The sequence below is a fragment of the Myxozyma melibiosi genome, assembly GCF_037950935.1.
Source record: "Myxozyma melibiosi strain Phaff 52-87 chromosome Unknown BZA70scaffold_1, whole genome shotgun sequence".
Lineage (NCBI taxonomy): Eukaryota > Fungi > Ascomycota > Lipomycetes > Lipomycetales > Lipomycetaceae > Myxozyma > Myxozyma melibiosi.
The window spans coordinates 134062-151940 of NW_027042915.1; the positions used below are offsets into that span (position 1 = coordinate 134062).

General features: G+C 53.2%; 11 protein-coding genes across 11 annotated transcripts; 5 read left to right on the top strand and 6 right to left on the bottom strand.

Moving 5' to 3' along the window:
- Positions 1–1379: 1379 nt before the first annotated feature.
- BZA70DRAFT_234522 (uncharacterized protein) lies at positions 1380–2699 on the top strand (the record flags this gene model as incomplete). The annotated part of the gene is made up of 3 exons (XM_064910299.1): positions 1380–2172; positions 2227–2263; positions 2324–2699. 3 exons carry the CDS (start codon positions 1380–1382, stop codon positions 2697–2699), a joined length of 1206 nt encoding a protein of 401 aa, XP_064770066.1.
- Positions 2663–4254, bottom strand: BZA70DRAFT_1283 (WD40-repeat-containing domain protein). The gene is made up of 4 exons (XM_064909549.1): positions 3843–4254; positions 3128–3783; positions 2912–3066; positions 2663–2845 (listed from the first exon to the last, which is right to left on the bottom strand). Exons 1-4 carry the CDS (start codon positions 4016–4018, stop codon positions 2801–2803), a joined length of 1032 nt encoding a protein of 343 aa, XP_064770067.1. The 5' UTR covers positions 4019–4254; the 3' UTR covers positions 2663–2800.
- Positions 4255–4370: 116 nt separating this feature from the next.
- BZA70DRAFT_270246 (mitochondrial carrier domain-containing protein) lies at positions 4371–5696 on the top strand. Its single transcript, XM_064911274.1, has 4 exons — positions 4371–4538; positions 4612–4741; positions 4807–4954; positions 5005–5696. Exons 1-4 carry the CDS (start codon positions 4420–4422, stop codon positions 5538–5540), a joined length of 933 nt encoding a protein of 310 aa, XP_064770068.1. The 5' UTR covers positions 4371–4419; the 3' UTR covers positions 5541–5696.
- On the bottom strand, positions 5697–6907 carry BZA70DRAFT_270249 (autophagy protein Apg6-domain-containing protein). Its single transcript, XM_064911275.1, has 2 exons — positions 6739–6907; positions 5697–6671 (listed from the first exon to the last, which is right to left on the bottom strand). The coding sequence occupies exons 1-2, from the start codon at positions 6869–6871 to the stop codon at positions 5764–5766; spliced, it is 1041 nt and encodes a 346-aa protein (XP_064770069.1). The 5' UTR covers positions 6872–6907; the 3' UTR covers positions 5697–5763.
- Positions 6908–7036: 129 nt separating this feature from the next.
- On the top strand, positions 7037–8337 carry BZA70DRAFT_286416 (Spo11/DNA topoisomerase VI subunit A; the record flags this gene model as incomplete). Its single annotated transcript, XM_064913861.1, has 5 exons — positions 7037–7055; positions 7113–7221; positions 7278–7360; positions 7416–7834; positions 7894–8337. 5 exons carry the CDS (start codon positions 7037–7039, stop codon positions 8335–8337), a joined length of 1074 nt encoding a protein of 357 aa, XP_064770070.1.
- Positions 8338–8379: 42 nt separating this feature from the next.
- Positions 8380–9585, bottom strand: BZA70DRAFT_264440 (histone acetylation protein-domain-containing protein; the record flags this gene model as incomplete). The annotated part of the gene is made up of 1 exon (XM_064910904.1): positions 8380–9585. One exon carries the CDS (start codon positions 9583–9585, stop codon positions 8380–8382), a length of 1206 nt encoding a protein of 401 aa, XP_064770071.1.
- A 194-nt stretch (positions 9586–9779) lies between these two features.
- BZA70DRAFT_300515 (signal recognition particle, SRP19 subunit) lies at positions 9780–11238 on the top strand (the record flags this gene model as incomplete). The annotated part of the gene is made up of 3 exons (XM_064914709.1): positions 9780–10193; positions 10257–10359; positions 10423–11238. The coding sequence occupies 3 exons, from the start codon at positions 9780–9782 to the stop codon at positions 10878–10880; spliced, it is 975 nt and encodes a 324-aa protein (XP_064770072.1). The 3' UTR covers positions 10881–11238.
- On the bottom strand, positions 10966–11646 carry BZA70DRAFT_286419 (SGS-domain-containing protein; the record flags this gene model as incomplete). Its single annotated transcript, XM_064913862.1, has 3 exons — positions 10966–10997; positions 11057–11489; positions 11542–11646. The coding sequence occupies 3 exons, from the start codon at positions 11644–11646 to the stop codon at positions 10966–10968; spliced, it is 570 nt and encodes a 189-aa protein (XP_064770073.1).
- A 146-nt stretch (positions 11647–11792) lies between these two features.
- On the top strand, positions 11793–15386 carry BZA70DRAFT_243173 (cysteine proteinase). Its single transcript, XM_064910592.1, has 2 exons — positions 11793–14232; positions 14291–15386. Exons 1-2 carry the CDS (start codon positions 11828–11830, stop codon positions 15255–15257), a joined length of 3372 nt encoding a protein of 1123 aa, XP_064770074.1. The 5' UTR covers positions 11793–11827; the 3' UTR covers positions 15258–15386.
- A 195-nt stretch (positions 15387–15581) lies between these two features.
- On the bottom strand, positions 15582–16646 carry BZA70DRAFT_286421 (oligomeric golgi complex component, COG2-domain-containing protein; the record flags this gene model as incomplete). Its single annotated transcript, XM_064913863.1, has 4 exons — positions 15582–15810; positions 15868–15977; positions 16044–16124; positions 16182–16646. 4 exons carry the CDS (start codon positions 16644–16646, stop codon positions 15582–15584), a joined length of 885 nt encoding a protein of 294 aa, XP_064770075.1.
- Positions 16647–16865: 219 nt separating this feature from the next.
- Positions 16866–17762, bottom strand: BZA70DRAFT_286422 (uncharacterized protein; the record flags this gene model as incomplete). Its single annotated transcript, XM_064913864.1, has 3 exons — positions 16866–17227; positions 17303–17485; positions 17555–17762. The coding sequence occupies 3 exons, from the start codon at positions 17760–17762 to the stop codon at positions 16866–16868; spliced, it is 753 nt and encodes a 250-aa protein (XP_064770076.1).
- Between the last annotated feature and the right edge of the window lie 117 nt (positions 17763–17879).

Sequence of the window (17879 nt, forward strand, 5' to 3'; positions counted from 1 at the left end):
CTAGACGGCCGCTACTCACCAAGAACGCGAATTCAAAGACGTCTGCGCTGCAGTTCGATGCTGCACCGGAGAGTGAAGCTGAGCCGGTACAGGAGCCGCAGGCGTTGTCGAGCAGGTTCGAGGAAGAACCGCCTTCGTCGCCGGCGATCGGGGTGGTTGCTGAGGAGACGGCGCGGCCGAAGTATACCGCGCTTTCGATACCGGAGACTGAGAAGTTTGATTTCTCTGATTTGTCGGCGTGTTTGGATTTGGTCTTGGACAAGGAGGACGCAGAGACGACTGCGCGGCCGACGACGGATCTTCAGACGCCTAGAGAATCTACTGTCGAGCGCAGTTTATTTACAGACGAGCCGGATACTTCGGTATACAATGATCTCAAGCTCGAATTCGACATTGACGCAATCATCGGCTCGTCAACACCGGCCGCCAAACCATTATCGCAGCCTAATCCAGCGCCTCCGAAGCAAACCGCCACGTCTCCAGCAATTGAGAAACCTGCTGTCAAACCAGTGGTAGTCATTGATAAACCAGAGCGAAAGCCCGCGGTTGCTCCCACATTTGCTGCCCGTGGCAGCTCGCTTGCGCATCAGGCGACGCCGCCAACGCGACCCCCGCGACCTGCAGAGACGCGTCTTGCACCGGCTCATCCACCTCCTTCTATCATCACCGAATCGCCGGAAAAAGAACAATATACAGTCTCTCCTCCCCGGCTCCTCAACAAAGCAGCGAAAAAGACAGCGCTGACGCGCCCGCGTCACGGCGATAAGCAGCTCCAAGATGCGGAAAGACATATTATCAAAATCGAATCTGGATCGCATATGCCAGCGCGAGAGATTGCGATTCGTCCTCGGAAACCGACCGCTGTGGCAGTGGTTGCAAAGCAGATTACGCCGTCGTCGTCGCCGGCGGTGGAGCATTCGCCGCTGGTCGCGCAGCCGGTTCCGGTGCGGGCTAATGATCCTGCTGCGTTCTCGAGTCCTCTTAAACGTCCTTCTGCGCCGAAACCTGTGTCGCCACCACGCTCAACTCCAACGAGCGCGACGATGGCAGCGCCCACAGAATCCCGACCAAAGTCGCCCACACCGGTCGTCGCTGTGGCGCCGGTATCTGAATCGCCTGCGACGCTTCGGCGATCGAGCTCGTTTGTCGAGACACCAAAGACAGGTGAATCGAAAGAGCCGTTTGCAAAGGAAGCAGTTGCGCCGATTGCGATTATTCGACCTATTCCAGCTGCTGGCTCGCGGCGGGATTCTATCCCGCTCCTCTCGTCTCCGTTGCGGGAGGTGACGAATTCGTGGGATTTAGAGGTCAGAGAAGAAAAGAAAGAGCGCGAGGATGCAAAGGAGAATGAGCTGCTGCGGGCGCGACGGGAGGAAGAGATGAAGAAGGAGATTGAGGATGCGCGGATAAGAGAGCAAGAGGAGGCGGAGTTGAAGGAGTTGTTGAACTTTTGTACGATTCCTACCATTGAGGATTTCAGTCAGTTTATCGAGGAGCATCGACGGACGTGGTCTATGCAAAAGCTGGGGGAGGCGTCGTATTCCGAAGTCTATGCCGCGCTGCACGCGCGCACGAAGCAGTCTACTGTGTTGAAGATCATGCCGTTTGGACGGAAAGATATGGAGCAGGCTTCGATCCAGGATATCAGTAACGAGCTGAAGATTTCGAAAACGATGATGAGGTTTGATGGGTTTGTGGATGTTGTGGGGGCGTATATCGTCAAGGGAGAGTATCCGGAGCATCTTCTCACGCTGTGGGATCAATACGCAGACTTGAAAGAGAGCGAGAACGAGCGTCCAGATTTCTACGACGAGGAGCAGAAGTTTTGCATCGTGATGCTGCAGAACGGAGGTACAGATCTCGAGCATTTCAAGCTAAAGTCGTGGCGCGAGGCGGCGACTGTGTTTTGGCGGGTCGCGAAATCGATTGCGAAAGCAGAGCAGGCGGTCGAGTTTGAGCACCGGGATCTGCACTGGGGAAACATTGTGCTGGACCGGAAGAAGTCTGAGGTGTCTGATATGATTGAGAAGCTGAGTTTGCAGGACACGAAGGAGGTATATGCAGTTAATATCCAGGTTACGATTATTGATTATACGTTGTCGAGAGCGAGGTGTGGGGATGAGGGGGTTGTGTTTTCGAGTATGGATGATCCGGCGTTATACAACGGTCGAGGTGAGTTGCTGCTCAATTTCTTTTTGAAGCAGTGTATTTATTGATATATCATAGGTGACTACCAATTCGACATCTACCGGTTCGTGAGAAAGTTATTCCCACAGATATCTTCATCCGACGAAAACAGCACTGCGGCGTCGTCAGAAACGAGCTCGAACCAACGACGTCGGTCCGGAAAACCAACACAGAGATTCGACTGGTCGCTGTACGTTCCGCGCACAAACACGCTCTGGCTGCATTACCTCGCCGAGCGGCTGATCCGCGAGAAAAACCTGACCGAACCACGGGTCGTCGGCAGCGGGAGCAACACGCGGGCTGCGAGTAGGCGCGGGGGTAAGGCCGCGGCGGAGAGTTCGCAGGCGGAGATTGACGCGTACCGGAGCTTGGATTTGGTGTTTAAGCTTATTGATCCGCGGAAGAGGCGGTTTGGCGCGGGGAAGAAAGCGGGCGGCGGGGTTGTGGCGGAGATTGGGACGGCGGGGGATTTGGTGGCGTGGGGGAGAGAGGAGGGGATTGTGTATGAATAGAGGTTATGAGTTATGAATTTTGTGTGTGTGTGTGTTTTGATACCATTTGTGGATTGAGAATTGATATTGTACACTATAGTCTAAGTTATAAGAATTGCATGTTATTTTGCTTTCTCGATGGTAGCTGGGTCTGGTAACCAGAATGACTACAAGATAGTTAGCAATCGCGTCAAAATAGAAACCACTCGACTTAAAGGAAGTGTGTTACATACGAGCTCTTCATCAGCAGTGGCGAGCATGAGGTTGCGTGGGTTGAAGGCCAGGCTGGAGATCGAGTGCCGGGAGTCGAATACTTTTATCGGTCTTTGCGCGCCGTCTCTTACAGGGGCTTGGATGTCCCAGACGTATACCTTTTTGTCGTGGGAGCCTGCATAAACTATTTAGTATTGGCGGTAATATGGTAAAGCGGGATGGAGGTTAAGAAGTACCAGAGAAGACGAAGCGGCCGTCGGGGGAGATACAGGTGTTTCCGGAAGAAGTATATTGTCGCTGGGGCGTGAATAAAGCTGAAGGATGGCCGGTGAAGCGCATGAGAGTGTGTCCCGTGAACGCGTCGATGAGGAAATGCGACGGTCCGTTAGTCGAGATGAGGATAGTTTTGCCGTCGTTTGAGAACTCGATCTTGGACCATTGGGTCGGGACCGCGGAGTCGGCGTGGGTCTGGCGGAGGGGCTCGATGGTGAAGACTTCGAATGGTTCGCGGTCAAAGTTGCGCATGTCGTAGAGCAGGATTTCGGCGGTGGCTTCGCATCCGACGGCAAAGACGACGCCGGCGGGGTCGAATGCGACGAAGGCGGGCGAGGGGATGGTGAGCATGCCTTGGCTGTATTGCGAGCTGAGGTCCCATACTCTGACGGTGCCGTCGAGGGAGGAGGAGATGAAGCGGTCGTCGGAGGGGGACATTTCGAGGCCGATGACTTTTTGCTTGTGGCCTTTGAAGTAGCGGATGTAGCTGCTGTCGTGAAGGGAGAGGTAGCGGATCGTGTCGTCTTCTTTTGTGGACGCGTGGATGCAGTTTGTGGAGCTGTGGGTGAAGCGGGCGAGATGGCAGCCGTATTTTTTAGAGTAGAGCGGTTTCATGTATCTACAATACAGAGTCAGATAGTCGCTCTTTCGCAACGCAGAAACAGAAGAAATACAAACCTGCCGGTCTTTGCATCATACAAAGTCAAGCTCTCGTCCTCTCCACAACAAAGCAGGTTCGATCCGCTGTCGTCGAAATCAATCGACGTGATCTTTGTGCCGTCTTTGTGGTTCCAGAAGGACTTTGAGGGCAGGAAGCTGGATATTATTTCTCTTGTTATTGGAACCGCCGACATCTTGTGCTGCTGTTCCTGTTCTCCGTAGAGATGTAGATGTAGGTGTAGATGTAGATGTGGATGTGTAGATGCTGGATGAGGAAGAGAGCGGCTCGGGGATTTACAAGATCACGTGATGTTGAGAGAGCGGAGGAATATAAAGCACACGAGACTGATAAGAAGAGGAAGAAGAAGAGAAGAAGAAGATATTGAGAGTATTGTTAGAAGTAATTGAGTATTATACAGTAGAATAATAGACATATAAGAGTAGAAAAGCAGTAAACAACAACAGAAACAACGGCGGAGTTAAAAGGCCGATGTCGGCGAGAAATTTATTTTTTTATTTTTATTTTCTCGTTTCGACTTCCTCCGAGCTCCTCCTCCTCCACTTCCTCTTCTTCACCCTCTTCTCTATCCTCACCATGTCCGCCGAGGAACCACCTAAAAAGCAACTCAGCAGTACCGGCGGCTTCATTGCCGGCGCGCTGGCGGCCTGTGGTGCCGTTACTGTCACGAATCCGATTGAAATCGTAAAGACTCGGTGGGTTCTTTCTCTCTTAGAAGACGTTAGTGTGGTGAAAGACAGAGCGCTGACTTGTTTATGTGTGGTGTAGAATGCAGTTGCAGGGTGAATTGGCGTCAAAAGGACAGGCGAAGAAGGTCTACACCGGGCTCTTTCAGGCGCTTCGTGTTATTCTCAAGAACGAGGGAGTGCGGGGTTGGCAGCGCGGTCTCGGATGTGCTGTGAGTTTTTATACATGTATACATACATCTATATATGAGTAAGAGTACTGACAAGTATGGTCTAGTACGTCTATCAAATCGGACTGAACGGTTGTCGTCTGGGATTCTACGAGCCCATCCGACAGGCGACCGCCAAACTGTTCCTCGGCGACCCTTCCGACTCGACCCTGGCCATCAACGTGTTTTCCGGAGCCACCAGTGGTATCATGGGAGGTACGCATTACTTCAATTTCATCTCTCTAGCTGTTGTCTAACAAGAATAGCCATCGCCGGTTCGCCCTTCTTCCTCGTCAAGACTAGAATGCAGTCATATTCCCCCGTCCTGCAAGTCGGCACGCAGACGCACTACACCTCCCTCTTCCACGGCCTGTCTACAATCTACAAATCCGAAGGCTTCTCCGGTCTCTACCGCGGCTGCGGTTCCGCCGTCATGCGCACCGGCGCGGGTTCCTCCGTCCAGCTCCCGATCTACAACTGGTGCAAGCGCACGCTCGACAAGTACAACGTCGCCCAGGGCACTTCGCAGCACCTGCTCTCCAGCGCCGTCAGCGGTTTCGGGGTGTGTATCGTCATGAACCCGTGGGACGTCATCATGACGCGGATGTACAACCAGCGCGGGAACTTGTACTCCGGTCCGTTTGACTGCTTCTTCAAGACGGTCAAGATCGAGGGTCCGATGGCGCTTTATAAGGGATTCTTTGCTCATCTTATGAGAATCGGACCGCATACAATCATCACTTTGACGCTCATGGAGTCGACTAGAAAACTTATGATGTGGGTCGAGGGTGTCCCATTTTGATTTCTGATAGAGTTAGTATAGTTAGTTATAGTTAGTTATAAAGGTGTTTGGTAAATGCAAGGATGGTGGATATTGCATTCTTTCTTTCTTGATGTTTTTCTTAATGTTTGGTAGTTTGTACATTATTTTAATAAACTGTTTGTTGCATCATAGATATCAACCCAACACCAACGCCATACCCAAGAAGAAATAAAAGAGAAGAGAAGATAGAGAAAGAAAGAGGTTACCGCTTCCCAGAAACACCAGCCATTCGATCGACAGCCGCGGATCCACCTTCAATAGCAAAGATATCAGAATACACATTCGTCTTTCTCAACTTTTCATACATCTCTGTATCTCTCTTTAGCTGCATCTTAACCATATCCCGTTCCTCCAAGAAATCATCAAGCTCCTGCGCGTACTTATTCCTCAACTCCCAAAACTTCTTCTCCTCCTCGTCCAGGTCGCGCGACTGACTTTCGAGCTCCTTGATCTCCTGCACGACAGTCGCGTGCTCGTGCTCTGCTTTATGCAGGTCTGTCATCACGCGCTCTTGCTCGGCGATTATCTCTGCCAGCTCTTTCTCGGCCGCGAGTTGCTGCTCGTCGGTCGGTTTCTCGTCCTTGACTTGCTTGAGAAAGTCGGCGTAGATATCCCGGTCGCGAACGATTTCGACGTACTGCTGCTTCAGCCCTTGGAGTAGTAGTTCCACGCACTCGGAGCAGATGGGTTGGTCGATATCGCTTTTCGACGTCACGATGTCGTGGATCTTATCTGAGGTCTTTAGTCGGTTCGAGAGCGCATACAGATCCTCTTCATCACCCGTATTCTCTGCCGCACTGGTCTCATCCACCTCCCCTCTCTTCTCATTGCTATAGTAATCCCTACGCAGCATCGCCTCGTAGTTACCCACAATCCCGCCCGCATCCGCCGCCGTCCGCGCATTTGAAATCACAGAGTCGGAAAGTAAGACAAAGGAGTCGCCGTTCACGCTCCGCAGCGGCGCGGGGGATACGGGAGCGGTTGCTGATGGTCTGCGGTAGTCCTTGCTGTAGGGATCGCGGAGAGAGCCGATGCCGTGCTGGTCTTTGTAGTAGTCGACTTTTTTCTGTTCTTTTGAAAAGTCGAGATCTGCATTGATAGGAGCGGAGCCTGGATTAATGAATAGAGATGATGATTAGCAGAGAACAGGATTATATGAACAAGTACACAGACTCACTGGATAGAAACTGATCAAATGTGTTGCTATCGAGATCAGATATCTGCTCGTGCATCCGCAGCGGCAGTCGACACCGCCGACAGAGAACTGTGTGCTGCACACTGCTGGATCCCTCTGTCTTTGCTTTGCTCATTCTGCTGCTGTTGTTCTTATCGTGTGGGGATAGAAGACCGCGATGGAGAGATGTGGTGATGCTGATAGCGGTTGGGTTGAGCCACGCTGACATAATCACCTCCCAACTGCTCTTCAACATCAACAGCAGCTCTTCTTCTTTCAATAACTGATAACTCACAGCTTCATGGACTTGGACGACGAATGTGTGTATTGCATTGTATTCTGTTCTACTTTATTGTAATTGTCTCTGATTTCAACAGTCATCTCGGACTCCGAGGTATCCTCAGCCCATCTGCTAGACAGAGTAGAGCACCTCGTCCTCGACATGATCCAGCACCCCGACTCTCTCTGTATCCGTCTACGGAACCGGTATCTCCACCGTCTGTTCTGACTCTACTCTGTTGATATAACTCAACTCTCGATAGATTTGAGAAAAAGCCGTCGTCAAAACCGAAGAGCATCACCGTGGCTTTTCCCGGTGCAAATCACTCTTCCGCCCGTCGCTTCGGTTTGTTAGTTCACTCTCTCCTCTGTCTCTGTGCTGTCTAACAAAGAAAACAAAGCCGCTCTAATGCGCATCCTCGACATAATATCCGAGAACCTCACATTCAGCAAAACAGTCACGAAGCGCGACATCTACTACCGCGACGTCGCGCTCTTCAAAGCGCAGTCCGAAGTCGACAGATTCGTCGACGACATCGCGGCGACTCTCTCTGTCCCCCGGCGCGCGCTGGGCGTCGTTGCCTCGCGCAAGGGAGTGATGGCGGGGTTCTTTGTCGTCAAGGACCGCGAGGGGAAGGTCGTTAGGGTCGGCGCGGGGAGCGAGGTGGCGCTGGTTCCGGAGATTGAAGCGGCGGATGAGAGGATTGGGTTGGATGGGGTTGATTACGTGCTAGTGGTTGAGAAGGAGGCTGTTTTTCAGACTCTTGTTTCGGCTGGGTTTTGTAGCAGGCCTGATGTCGGCCGGGCTCTCTTGATCACTGTCCTCCGCCTTTGCCTTGACCTTATCTTTCTCAGCGCGAGAGCTAACAAGACTTGTAGGGAAAAGGATACCCCGACATCTCAACCCGCGGCCTCGTCCACCTAATCTCAGAAACCTATCCCGAAATCCCACTGCTCGGTATAGTCGACTCTGACCCGTACGGAATCCATATTCTCGGGATATACAAGTACGGCAGTAAAGCGATGGTGCACGAGGCGTCTACTTTGATCGCCGGTAGATTACAATGGATCGGCGTGCGCTTGCTCGACTACGAGTACGAGAGCGCTTATGCGGGGCTGTCGAAGCGGGATCGTAGGATGGCGATGAATATGCTGGGGAATGAGTGGATGGATTGCGAGGGAGCGAAGGAGATGAGGGCGGAGGTGCAGAGGATGTTGTTTTTGGGGAGGAAGGCGGAGATGAATGTTGTGGGGGATGAGTCGGGGTTGGGAATTAGTGAGTATCTGGCGAGGTTGATTAGGAGTAGTCTTTTGCTTTGTTGAGGACTATTTTTAATGTTTGATTGTGGTTGCTATGTACACTATCTACTCTTCTATCTTTGCTTTCTTTGTCTGTTCAGGAGCAGTTGCAACATCCCTAGGCGGCTTTGCCCGTTTCCGAACCATCATCCCACTCATCACATTCACCGCCGGAGTCTTCACCGGCTCAGTCTTTTTCCTACTCTGCTCTTCCCCGACCAAAGTGCCCATAATTTCAAACCTCGAGCCCTCAGGCATAGCCATGCGCACGGCGGCTGTGGCATTCCGCGTATCGCGTATTGATCCGTAATTTCCAGTCACGATCGCGTCGTGGATTCTCGTGTATGTCTTCATCTCCACCACCGCGCCGAGATGTTCGTCTTCGCTACTACTACTACTGCTGCTGCTGCTGCTGCTGCAAGAAATGACACCCTCAACACCAATAATCCCCACAACAAACCCCAGCAAAAACTCCTGCCTCATCTGCAGCTCGTCAAAGAAATGCGCGACCGTAGTCTCCCTCCCGCGGTTCTCGGCCGCAAGACTGTCGAGGAACCGCGACTTTGGGTCGTCGGGGAAGTTCGGCACGGTCTCGATCGCGAGCGAGGAGGTGTCGGTGTGGAAGATGTGGCCGGCGGACCAGAGGGCGGAGGAGGATTGGAGGGCGGGCTTTAGTTCTGCTTTGTCGGCGCCGGGGATGAGGAGGCGGGCGAGGGGAGGAGGGGTGAAGAGGGAGAGGAGGGGGTCGAGAGTTTTGATCCACCAGCGGATAAGTTGGCGGTCGGAGAGGACGTGTTTGAAGCCGTTTGAGCCCGAGTCTGGGAAGAGATACTGCGGTTGCGCGCGGGCGAAGAGACAGATGCGGGTAGGGATTTCCGGTCTTGCGGTGGCTGTTAGCAGAACGCGGAGGATGGCGGAGACGAGGACGCGGAGGTTGAGTTTGCAGAAGCCGGTCGAGTCTGCTTTGGAGACGAAGAGGGTGGTGTGGAGAGGCGAGCGGTAGACTTGCACCTCGAGAGCGAGCACGTAGATGCCGTCGTACTCCACGAGAACGAGGTGCGTAGACACTGTTCCAGACGACGCGGACGGGTGCTCGGTCAGGGCCTGCTTCTTGGGCTTGGTGGAGATGTGGTAGAGGACGAAGGGCTGCTGGGGGTGCTGCTGGGGGTGATCTGGAGCTGGTTCTGGCTGCGTCGGTGTGCGCGGTAGAGCATTACTGAGGTTCCTATCCCAAACACTGGAAACAGCACCAGACGAGTCAGTGTCTGCCATGGCATTGCGCTCTTTCATAGATAATTGACGAACTAGTTGTATAAGATCAGATGTAGATAGTTGGTAGGAGGAGGAGTATCGGTACAAACCCCGGTGCTCACAACACTCGTCCACCAAACTTCTCATCGCCGCCTCTGCGAGGCTTCAGCTTTCACAATTCATTCAGCTTTTGTACTTTTGGAGAAACAGCAAAGATGTTGGAAGAAGTAGACGATATCGACGATTTTGATTTCGACCCCGCGGACTTTGATCCCCGCAAGGTGCTCGCCACGCTTCCGTCGACAGGAGGCGCAGGGCCCGCGAATCTCACACCGGCCGCCTCCAGCAGCAGCAGCAGCAGCAGCAGCAGGCCACGACAACAGCAACAGCAGCAGCAGCAGATGCCAACTCTGCCGAAGAACATGATCCCGCCCGGCATGAACTCGTCGCAGTTTGTCACGGACGACTCGGCGTTCAAAGAGTGGCAGATTGTGTATCCTGTGTACTTTGACGCCTCGCGCACGCATCAGGAAGGAAGACGGGTGAATGCCGAGTTGGCGGTCGAGAATCCGTTGGCGCATAAGATTGCAGAGGCGTGCAGTGCGCTTGGGATGCGGACGTTTTTGGAGGTGTGTTGGTGATGTGGTTGTGGTTGTGGTTGTGAGTGATGATGTGCTAATGCTTTTTGATAGCCTCAGAAAACGCATCCTAAAGACTGGGCGAATCCCGGCCGCGTGAGAATCATGCTTAAAGACCCGGAGACGCAGTTGCCTGTGAATCCTCGGGTAAAGAACAGTAAGTCTTTCTTCGATTGTGTTTACTGTTTTATAAAGAATCTACACGCTGACTATCGAACAGAGCGCGATCTGTATCGACAAATTGCCGAGTTCCTAAAGGAACACCCAACTGTGCCCTCCGACGCACTCAAGATTCCGATCCCCGGTGCTCCGTCCGAGATCCCCGAGCCTCCTGCTGTCCCCCGCGGATGGAAGATGAGCAAAGTGCTCCCGATCCACTCGAGCGCTCTGACCGGCGGCGGCGTGAACGATGATATATTCAAGGGGATGGCGGGCATGCCTGGTATGGAGCAACTTGCTGCGGCGGCGAGCAGTGGCAAGATGCCGCCGGGACTGGCGGGGCTTCCGGGGGGTATGAAGGGGTTGGAGGCGCTGCAGAATATGGCGGGAGGCGCGGGTGGGATGGGTGGTCTGGCGAATATGATGAATGCGATGGGCGGGATGGGTGGAATGGGAGGGATGGGTGGGATGGGTGGAGGAGCACCTGGTGGACGGGGAGGAAGAAAGCTGAGAAAGTAACTGTAGATAGATTAAGCTAATACTTTCACTACGAAAAGCAATATGTCCATAACGCCAAAGCAACACAGCGCAACTGCTGATAGTTCTACTTGTCCCAGTTTTTGGCTTCCATGCCGCCTGCAGAGTTGTAGATAGTGTCAGTATAGTTCTGCAAAAACTTATAAGAAAGTACATACTCGGTGGACTGGTCTTCATCGTCTCCTTCTTGACCTCAGACCAGTTCGTGCTCAGAGCGGTGCCATTGCTCTCGACATAGCTCTTCATCATCGCCCGTCGCGTGTCCTCGTCCGCATCAGCATACAGCTTCTTGAAGAAGAACGAGGCAGGGTCGCCGCCCTCGACCTCCTCCTGCTTGTCGCCAATCTCCTCGACCACGACCTTGTCCCAGTCTTTTGCGCCTTTGCTGGACGGGTAGGCGGAGGGCAGGGCGGGAGGAGCAGAGGAAGCCTCAAGATCCGAACGTTCGAGAGCAGCCCATTTGGCGGGGACGAGTTTGTGCAGCTTGAACTCGATCTTTGTGGATAGGATTTTGAAGGAGGATTTGGAGGGGTCGATGGCTGCGGCGAGAGGGCCGAGAGAGAAGGAGTAGTCTGCGAAGGAGATGGATATCTGGCGGTGTTAGAGGTGGTGAGGTGGTGAAGTGAGGTCGAGGCAGACTTACAGAGTCAGAGCTGATCTCGACGGCGGCGGTGGGCGGCGCGTTTTTGACAAAGACGGAGAGCGTGAGGACGTCGTTTGTCTGGTAGAATTCGTGTCTTGTTGCCATTGTACTGTATTGTATTATAACTGTTATTGCAATTGCTGTTGTATTGTTGTATATAGAAGAACAGCTGTAGAGAGACAGATATTAATAATCACGTGACCAGTGACCAGAACCCTCCGTTCTCGCATTCTCTCGAAGATCAACCTCATCGCTCAGCACATCGCATCACCACCAACACCACAGCATGGATCCGCAGACGCAACCGGTGCGGGCCGACGACGAGCAGGCGATGCGCGACAAGGCGTATCCGCCGCTCGATGACCTCGAAGTCGACTGCGAGTCGATGTCTGTCTGGAAGATCGAGAGCTGGAAGAAGCTCGACAAGAGACTCCACTCCCCGGCCTTCGACCTCGGCGGCTTCTCCTGGAAGCTCCTCCTCTTCCCGGCAGGCAACCAGGGCAATTCCCTCAACCAGATCGAGAACGTCTCGCTCTACATCGAGTGCTCGCCGCCCGTGGCCGACTCCGACACCGACATGGCCGACTCCGACGCCGGCCAGTGGGCGGTCTGCGCCCAGTTCGGCCTCGTCATGGCAAACCACAGAGACCCCTCCGTCTTCACCCTCCATCAGGCCTCCCACAGATTCACCCCGGAGGAAAAGGACTGGGGCTTCACAAAGTTCTACGAGCTCCGCAAGCTCGTCCAGAAAGTCGACGGCAAGGATCTCCCCATCCTCGAGGACGACAAGGTCGACATCTACGCCTACGTCCGCATCATCAAAGACCCCACCGGCGTGCTCTGGCACAACTTTATCAACTACGACTCCAAGAAGGAGACCGGCTACGTCGGCCTCCGCAACCAGGGCGCCACCTGCTACATGAACTCCCTCCTGCAGTCCCTCTACTTCACCTCCATCTTCCGCCGCGCCGTCTACCAGATCCCGACCGCGACCGACGAGCCGACCGCGTCCGTCCCGCTCGCCCTCCAGCGTGCCTTCTACCTCCTGCAATCCTCCCCCGCCCCCGTCGGCACAAACGAGCTCACCCGCTCCTTTGGCTGGGACACCTCCGAGGCCTTCACCCAGCACGACGTCCAGGAGTTCAACCGCGTCCTCATGGACAATCTCGAGGGGAAGATGAAGGGCACCGCCGTCGAGAACGCGCTCACAGATATTTTCGTTGGACAGATGAAGTCTTTTGTAAAGTGCATCAACGTCGACTTTGAGTCCTCCCGATCGGAAGACTTTTGGGACATCCAGCTCAACGTCAAGGGTATGAAAGATCTGCACGAGTCTTTTAAAGACTACATCCAAGTCGAGACCCTCAACGGCGAGAACCAGTACCAAGCCACCGGATACGGCCTGCAAGACGCCGAAAAGGGCGTCATCTTCCAGTCCTTCCCTCCAGTCCTCCACCTCCAGCTCAAGCGCTTCGAATACGACTTCAACCGAGACATGATGGTCAAGATCAACGACCGCCATGAGTTCCCGCTCGAGATCGATCTGAGTGAGTTTCTCGAACCTCAGACCGACAGATCCGAGCCATGGGTCTATGTCCTCCATGGCGTGCTCGTGCATTCCGGTGACCTCAACGCAGGGCATTACTACGCCCTTCTAAAGCCCGAGAAAGAGGGCGACTGGTACAAGTTTGACGACGACCGAGTCACGCGGGCAACCCTCAAAGAAGTTCTCGACGAGAACTACGGCGAGGACCTGAAAGACAGCAACAACAACAGCAACACAAACGGTCTTGTGGGTCACTACCCCATGCGTCAATTCAACAAGTTCTCGCTCAAGCGCCACTCGAACGCCTACATGTTGGTCTACCTCCGAAAGTCGCGAGTCGATAACCTGCTGGCGCCCTTGAAGGAAGAAGACACTCCACAGCACATCTCTGAGAGTCTCGAGCGCGAGCAGCGCGAGGAGGAAGCCAGACGGAAAGAACGCGAGGAGCAGCATCTGTTTATGCACGTCTTGGTCATGAGCACCCGACAGTTTGTCAACTACCACGGCGTCGACATCGGAGCCTGGGGCTTAGCCGGCAGCGACGAGCCCAACAACGAAGTCGCGCCCGAGGCGCGTCCGATGCTGTTCAAAGTCCGCAAGACGTCTACTCTGCGCGAGCTGCGGGACCAGATCGCAAAGGACCTCGCGATCGAGAACCCTGCCGCGCTTCGGTTCTGGCTGATGGTCAGTCGTCAGAACAAGACAATCAGACCTGATCTACCGCTTCTGGACTCTGTGCCGCGCTCGCTCAAGGAGGTGAGAGACAAGCACTCTGCGCAGTCGATGGAGATGACGCTGTGGATGGAGGAGGCGACCACCGATCCCGAGACCGGGGCGCTGATTCCGTGCCAAGCCGGCGGCAACGCGAGCTCGGCCAAGATTCTCATTTTCCTAAAGTACTTTGATCACCACAGTCAGTCGATAACAGGAATCGGATGCGTGACTGTGGGGAAAGAAGACAAGCTTTCGGTGCTGTATTCGTATATCTGCAAGACTATGAAGTGGGCGCCAAATACAGCTATTGATTTGTTTGAGGAGATCTCGGCGACTATGGTCGATAGCCTTGATTCCAAAAAGACGTTTTCGGGTGTCGAGATCCAGGATGGCGATATTATATGTTTCCAAAAACGGCTGCCAGAGTCTGAGTACGTCAACTTCTTTATGCCATCATGAGCACTACTAACGTTTTTTGTGTATTTCTAGGCTCGCCACTATTCACGGCTGTCATGATGCCAAGTCATACTACGACTTTCTCCGCAACCGTATACAGATTCTGTTCAAGCCGCGGTTCGCACACATGGCGATCCAAGAAGAATTCCAACTCTACCTCTCTCTAAACGACAAATACAACCAAATCTCCGCCAAAGTCGGCAAGCATCTCAACGTGGACCCTACGCATTTGCGGCTGTGCGCGACGCACACCAGCGGAGCGCTCAAGGCGCCGATTAAAGCGTCGACGTCGCTTTCGCTCAAGGAGTTGCTCGGGCCGGTATACGCCCAGGTTCTGTCACATACGATGTACTACGAAGTTCTGGATGTTGCGTTGCTGGAGCTGGAGTCGATGAAGGCTTTGAAGCTGACGTGGTTGACTGATGGCATCACGAGCGAGCACCATTACGATATCCTGGTGCCGAAGAACGGGACGATGGTCGAGGTTTTGCAGGTGTTGAAGCAGAAGGCCGGGTTGTCGGACGAGGTGGCTTCGAGGGTACGCTTCTACGGCGCGAATATCAACAAGATTCACCGGCAATTCCCACCGGATTACTCTGTGCTGTCGATCCTTGACTCGACGCAGTTATACGCTGAGGAGTTACCCGCGGACGAAGTCGAGCGGAAGGACAAGGAGAAGCTGATCACCGCCTTCCATTTCCAAAAAGAAGCGAACCGCACGCACGGCATTCCCTTCTTCTTCACGCTCAAACCCGGTGAGAAATTCGCCGATACCAAAGCGCGACTGCAGGAGCGCACGGGGATCAAAGACAAGCAGTTTGAGAAGATCAAGTTCGCGCTCGTGCAGCGCGCGTCGTATCCGAAGCCGCTGTATTTGGAAGACGAGATGGTGGTCTATGATATGGCGGAGAAAGACGACGAGCTGGGATTAGATCATCTGGACAAGACGACGTATAAGAACTTGCGACATGAGCAGCGGGCTATATTCATCAAGAATTAGGGTCATTTTTTTTTTATTTATTGATTTGTAGTTATTTTATTGAGTGAGGCATGAGTTGTTTTTTTTTTGTCTATTGTTGATTTTTAGGCATAAAGTACCTTTTTTGTGTTTTTGTGTGTCTGTCTGATTTAAAGGCGAAAATGAAATTTGTTCTCGATTATAAAACGTGTATAGTAGAATAAATGTCAGGATGAATGTCAATTGTATTTGATTATACACAATATCGAAAGAAAACAACGCTTTGAATATACACAATGAAGGAGAACAAAACGCCACAAACAGGAATATTTCACAAATGCATATCTCGAACCTCTTTTACACACCTCATTGTATGATATACACGTACTTAAAAATATCACCATACCCATCCGTCGAGCCGCCTGTTTGACTATACTCCTTGAGCCCCTTGCGGATCTCGGACAGGAGCGAGTCGCGGAGGGTGGAGACGCGGGACTGCTGGGCGGAGACGAAGGGGTGGTCGCGCGGGAGCTTTGTGATTAGTTTTTTGATGTATGCGAATTGCATGCAGAGCGAGCGGAGGCGGTCGATTGGACTTGGGTTTGTTAGTTTGATGTGAAGAGAGAGGGAGAGGGAGGGGGGGGGGAGGTACCTTGAGTATTCGATTTCGTCTTGGGTGGGGGATGGGGAGTCGTGTACGTGTAATGCGAGCTCGAGTTCTTGAAGCCGGTGGGCGAAGAACAAGAGTGTGCGTCCGAGGTTCTGGTGGTGGAAGGCGTTAGTTGATGTAGATGCAAGAGTAGAAGCAAGAGGTAGACGAGAGCATACTTGTTTCTGCCGGACTTCTGCTTTTTGAGAGAGTAGATCCTCGATTTCTTGTATGACGGAGTCTAGTCGGATTATCATTCCCTGCGTATTCAATCAGCATATCAATTCAGACGTCTTTATGAAGCATCGCAGACTTACCTCGACCTCTCTTCGGAACCCAATCACCGCAAGCTTGATATCATCAACCTTGACCGTCCCCCCACTAACCGACTTCCCCAACCCCACAAAGTCCGCGTAATCCCGATTAATCAGCTCCACCAACTCCTTCTTCAGCACCTTCGACCAATCCTCCAGCTGCGAGTGCAAATCCTCCAACCGCTGATACCGATGCTGCGCGAGCAGGAACGTATCCGGATCGAACGCTCCCGGCGCCGAAAACGCCGCGCGCTGGATCGGTTTCGGGAACGGCAGGCCGTTGGCGTCGTAGTCTGAGTCATGCGAGTCCGAGTCGGAGTAGGAGATCATGTCGTCGATGTTTGAGCTGTCGGCCGCGGTGGGGAGTGAGGGATGCGGTTCTGTGCTGCTCGAGCGGAGGATTGGGCTGTGGCTGCCGTTGGGGGCGAGGCGGTGCTGGGAAAAGTAGTCTTCGGTGAGACTCGACATGTTGCTTATGAGAGATGGTGGTTTCTTGTCATCAGATGGCGATTGTCGTTGGAATTGGGGTGTTTTGATGTGGTGAAGTGCAGCGGTGAGCGGTGAGGAAGCTGCGGCCGTTTCCAGGGGCTGCTTTGGAGCCGCATCGCGAGTGTAGTCAACGTCCATATCTACCAACTATCTATAATATCTGCTTTATTGCTTAATATTATTGCTCTATATCTTGTATCATAACTCCACCCTCGGATCAATCGCCGCCCACTTCCTCTTCACATCCACGTCCTCGCCCAAAATATCCACCAACCGCTCATCCACCGGCGGCCTGTTCAGCAACACGTGGAAATGATCGATATCCCTAACGCTCATCAGCGCAGCCCAATTCTTAAACCACAGAATATCCTCAACCTGCATCTCCAGCGGCAGCCGGAACGTCTTGTCTACAAACTCCTCGATTGCAGCTCGTGCCGCGGGCGTGAGGTCTGCTACCGCTGTGTCGAGTTTCGGGATCGCGAGTTTGGTCCACACCACGACGTGCACGATGCCCTTTTCGAAGCCGTAAGGGAAATCATTCATCAGAATCTTGTAGTCAGCTAGGTATACCCGAGATCCAATTGTCAGCCACCGTCTTCGCAATCAAAAACACAGTCAAATAAAAAGACACCTACACCGACACTCAAACAGAGAGCTGCCACTCGGCGCCGCAAGCTCCTCGCCTGGTCCCCAATGCAGCCGCTCCTGTAGAATGAAATTCGACACTTTGCCGTACTTTTCAATCGTCTGCGCTTTCCATAGAATGTATTTTCGTAGATCAGACGGCACGCGACCGAGCAGTGACAGCTGATTCGATCCTACAGATCCTCTTGTTAGCACCGCACTTGCCCCCGCCTAACTCCGCCTCATTATCAACACAGACACACCGATTATCTCCTTCAGTCTATCCCACGAATACCGCACAAAGTCGCTATCCGGACGAAGCGCGTTGACCGCATCTGCGCCGACGAGCAAGTGACGAGGGATGTGCTCTATCGACACATCTCCAGACACCGCCGCCTCCTTCACACTCTCCAGAACCGGCTCCACAATCCCAATTGCCTCCGGCTCGGTCTCGAGTCCAGATCCGTCCATTGCTTCACAGACTCCTTCACAATCTGCTTCTCACATGAAGCCTATCGCATATCTCTACAATATGCAACCAACATCTCCCTAATGACAGCAGTTACCCGGGTTAAATTCAGTTACCCG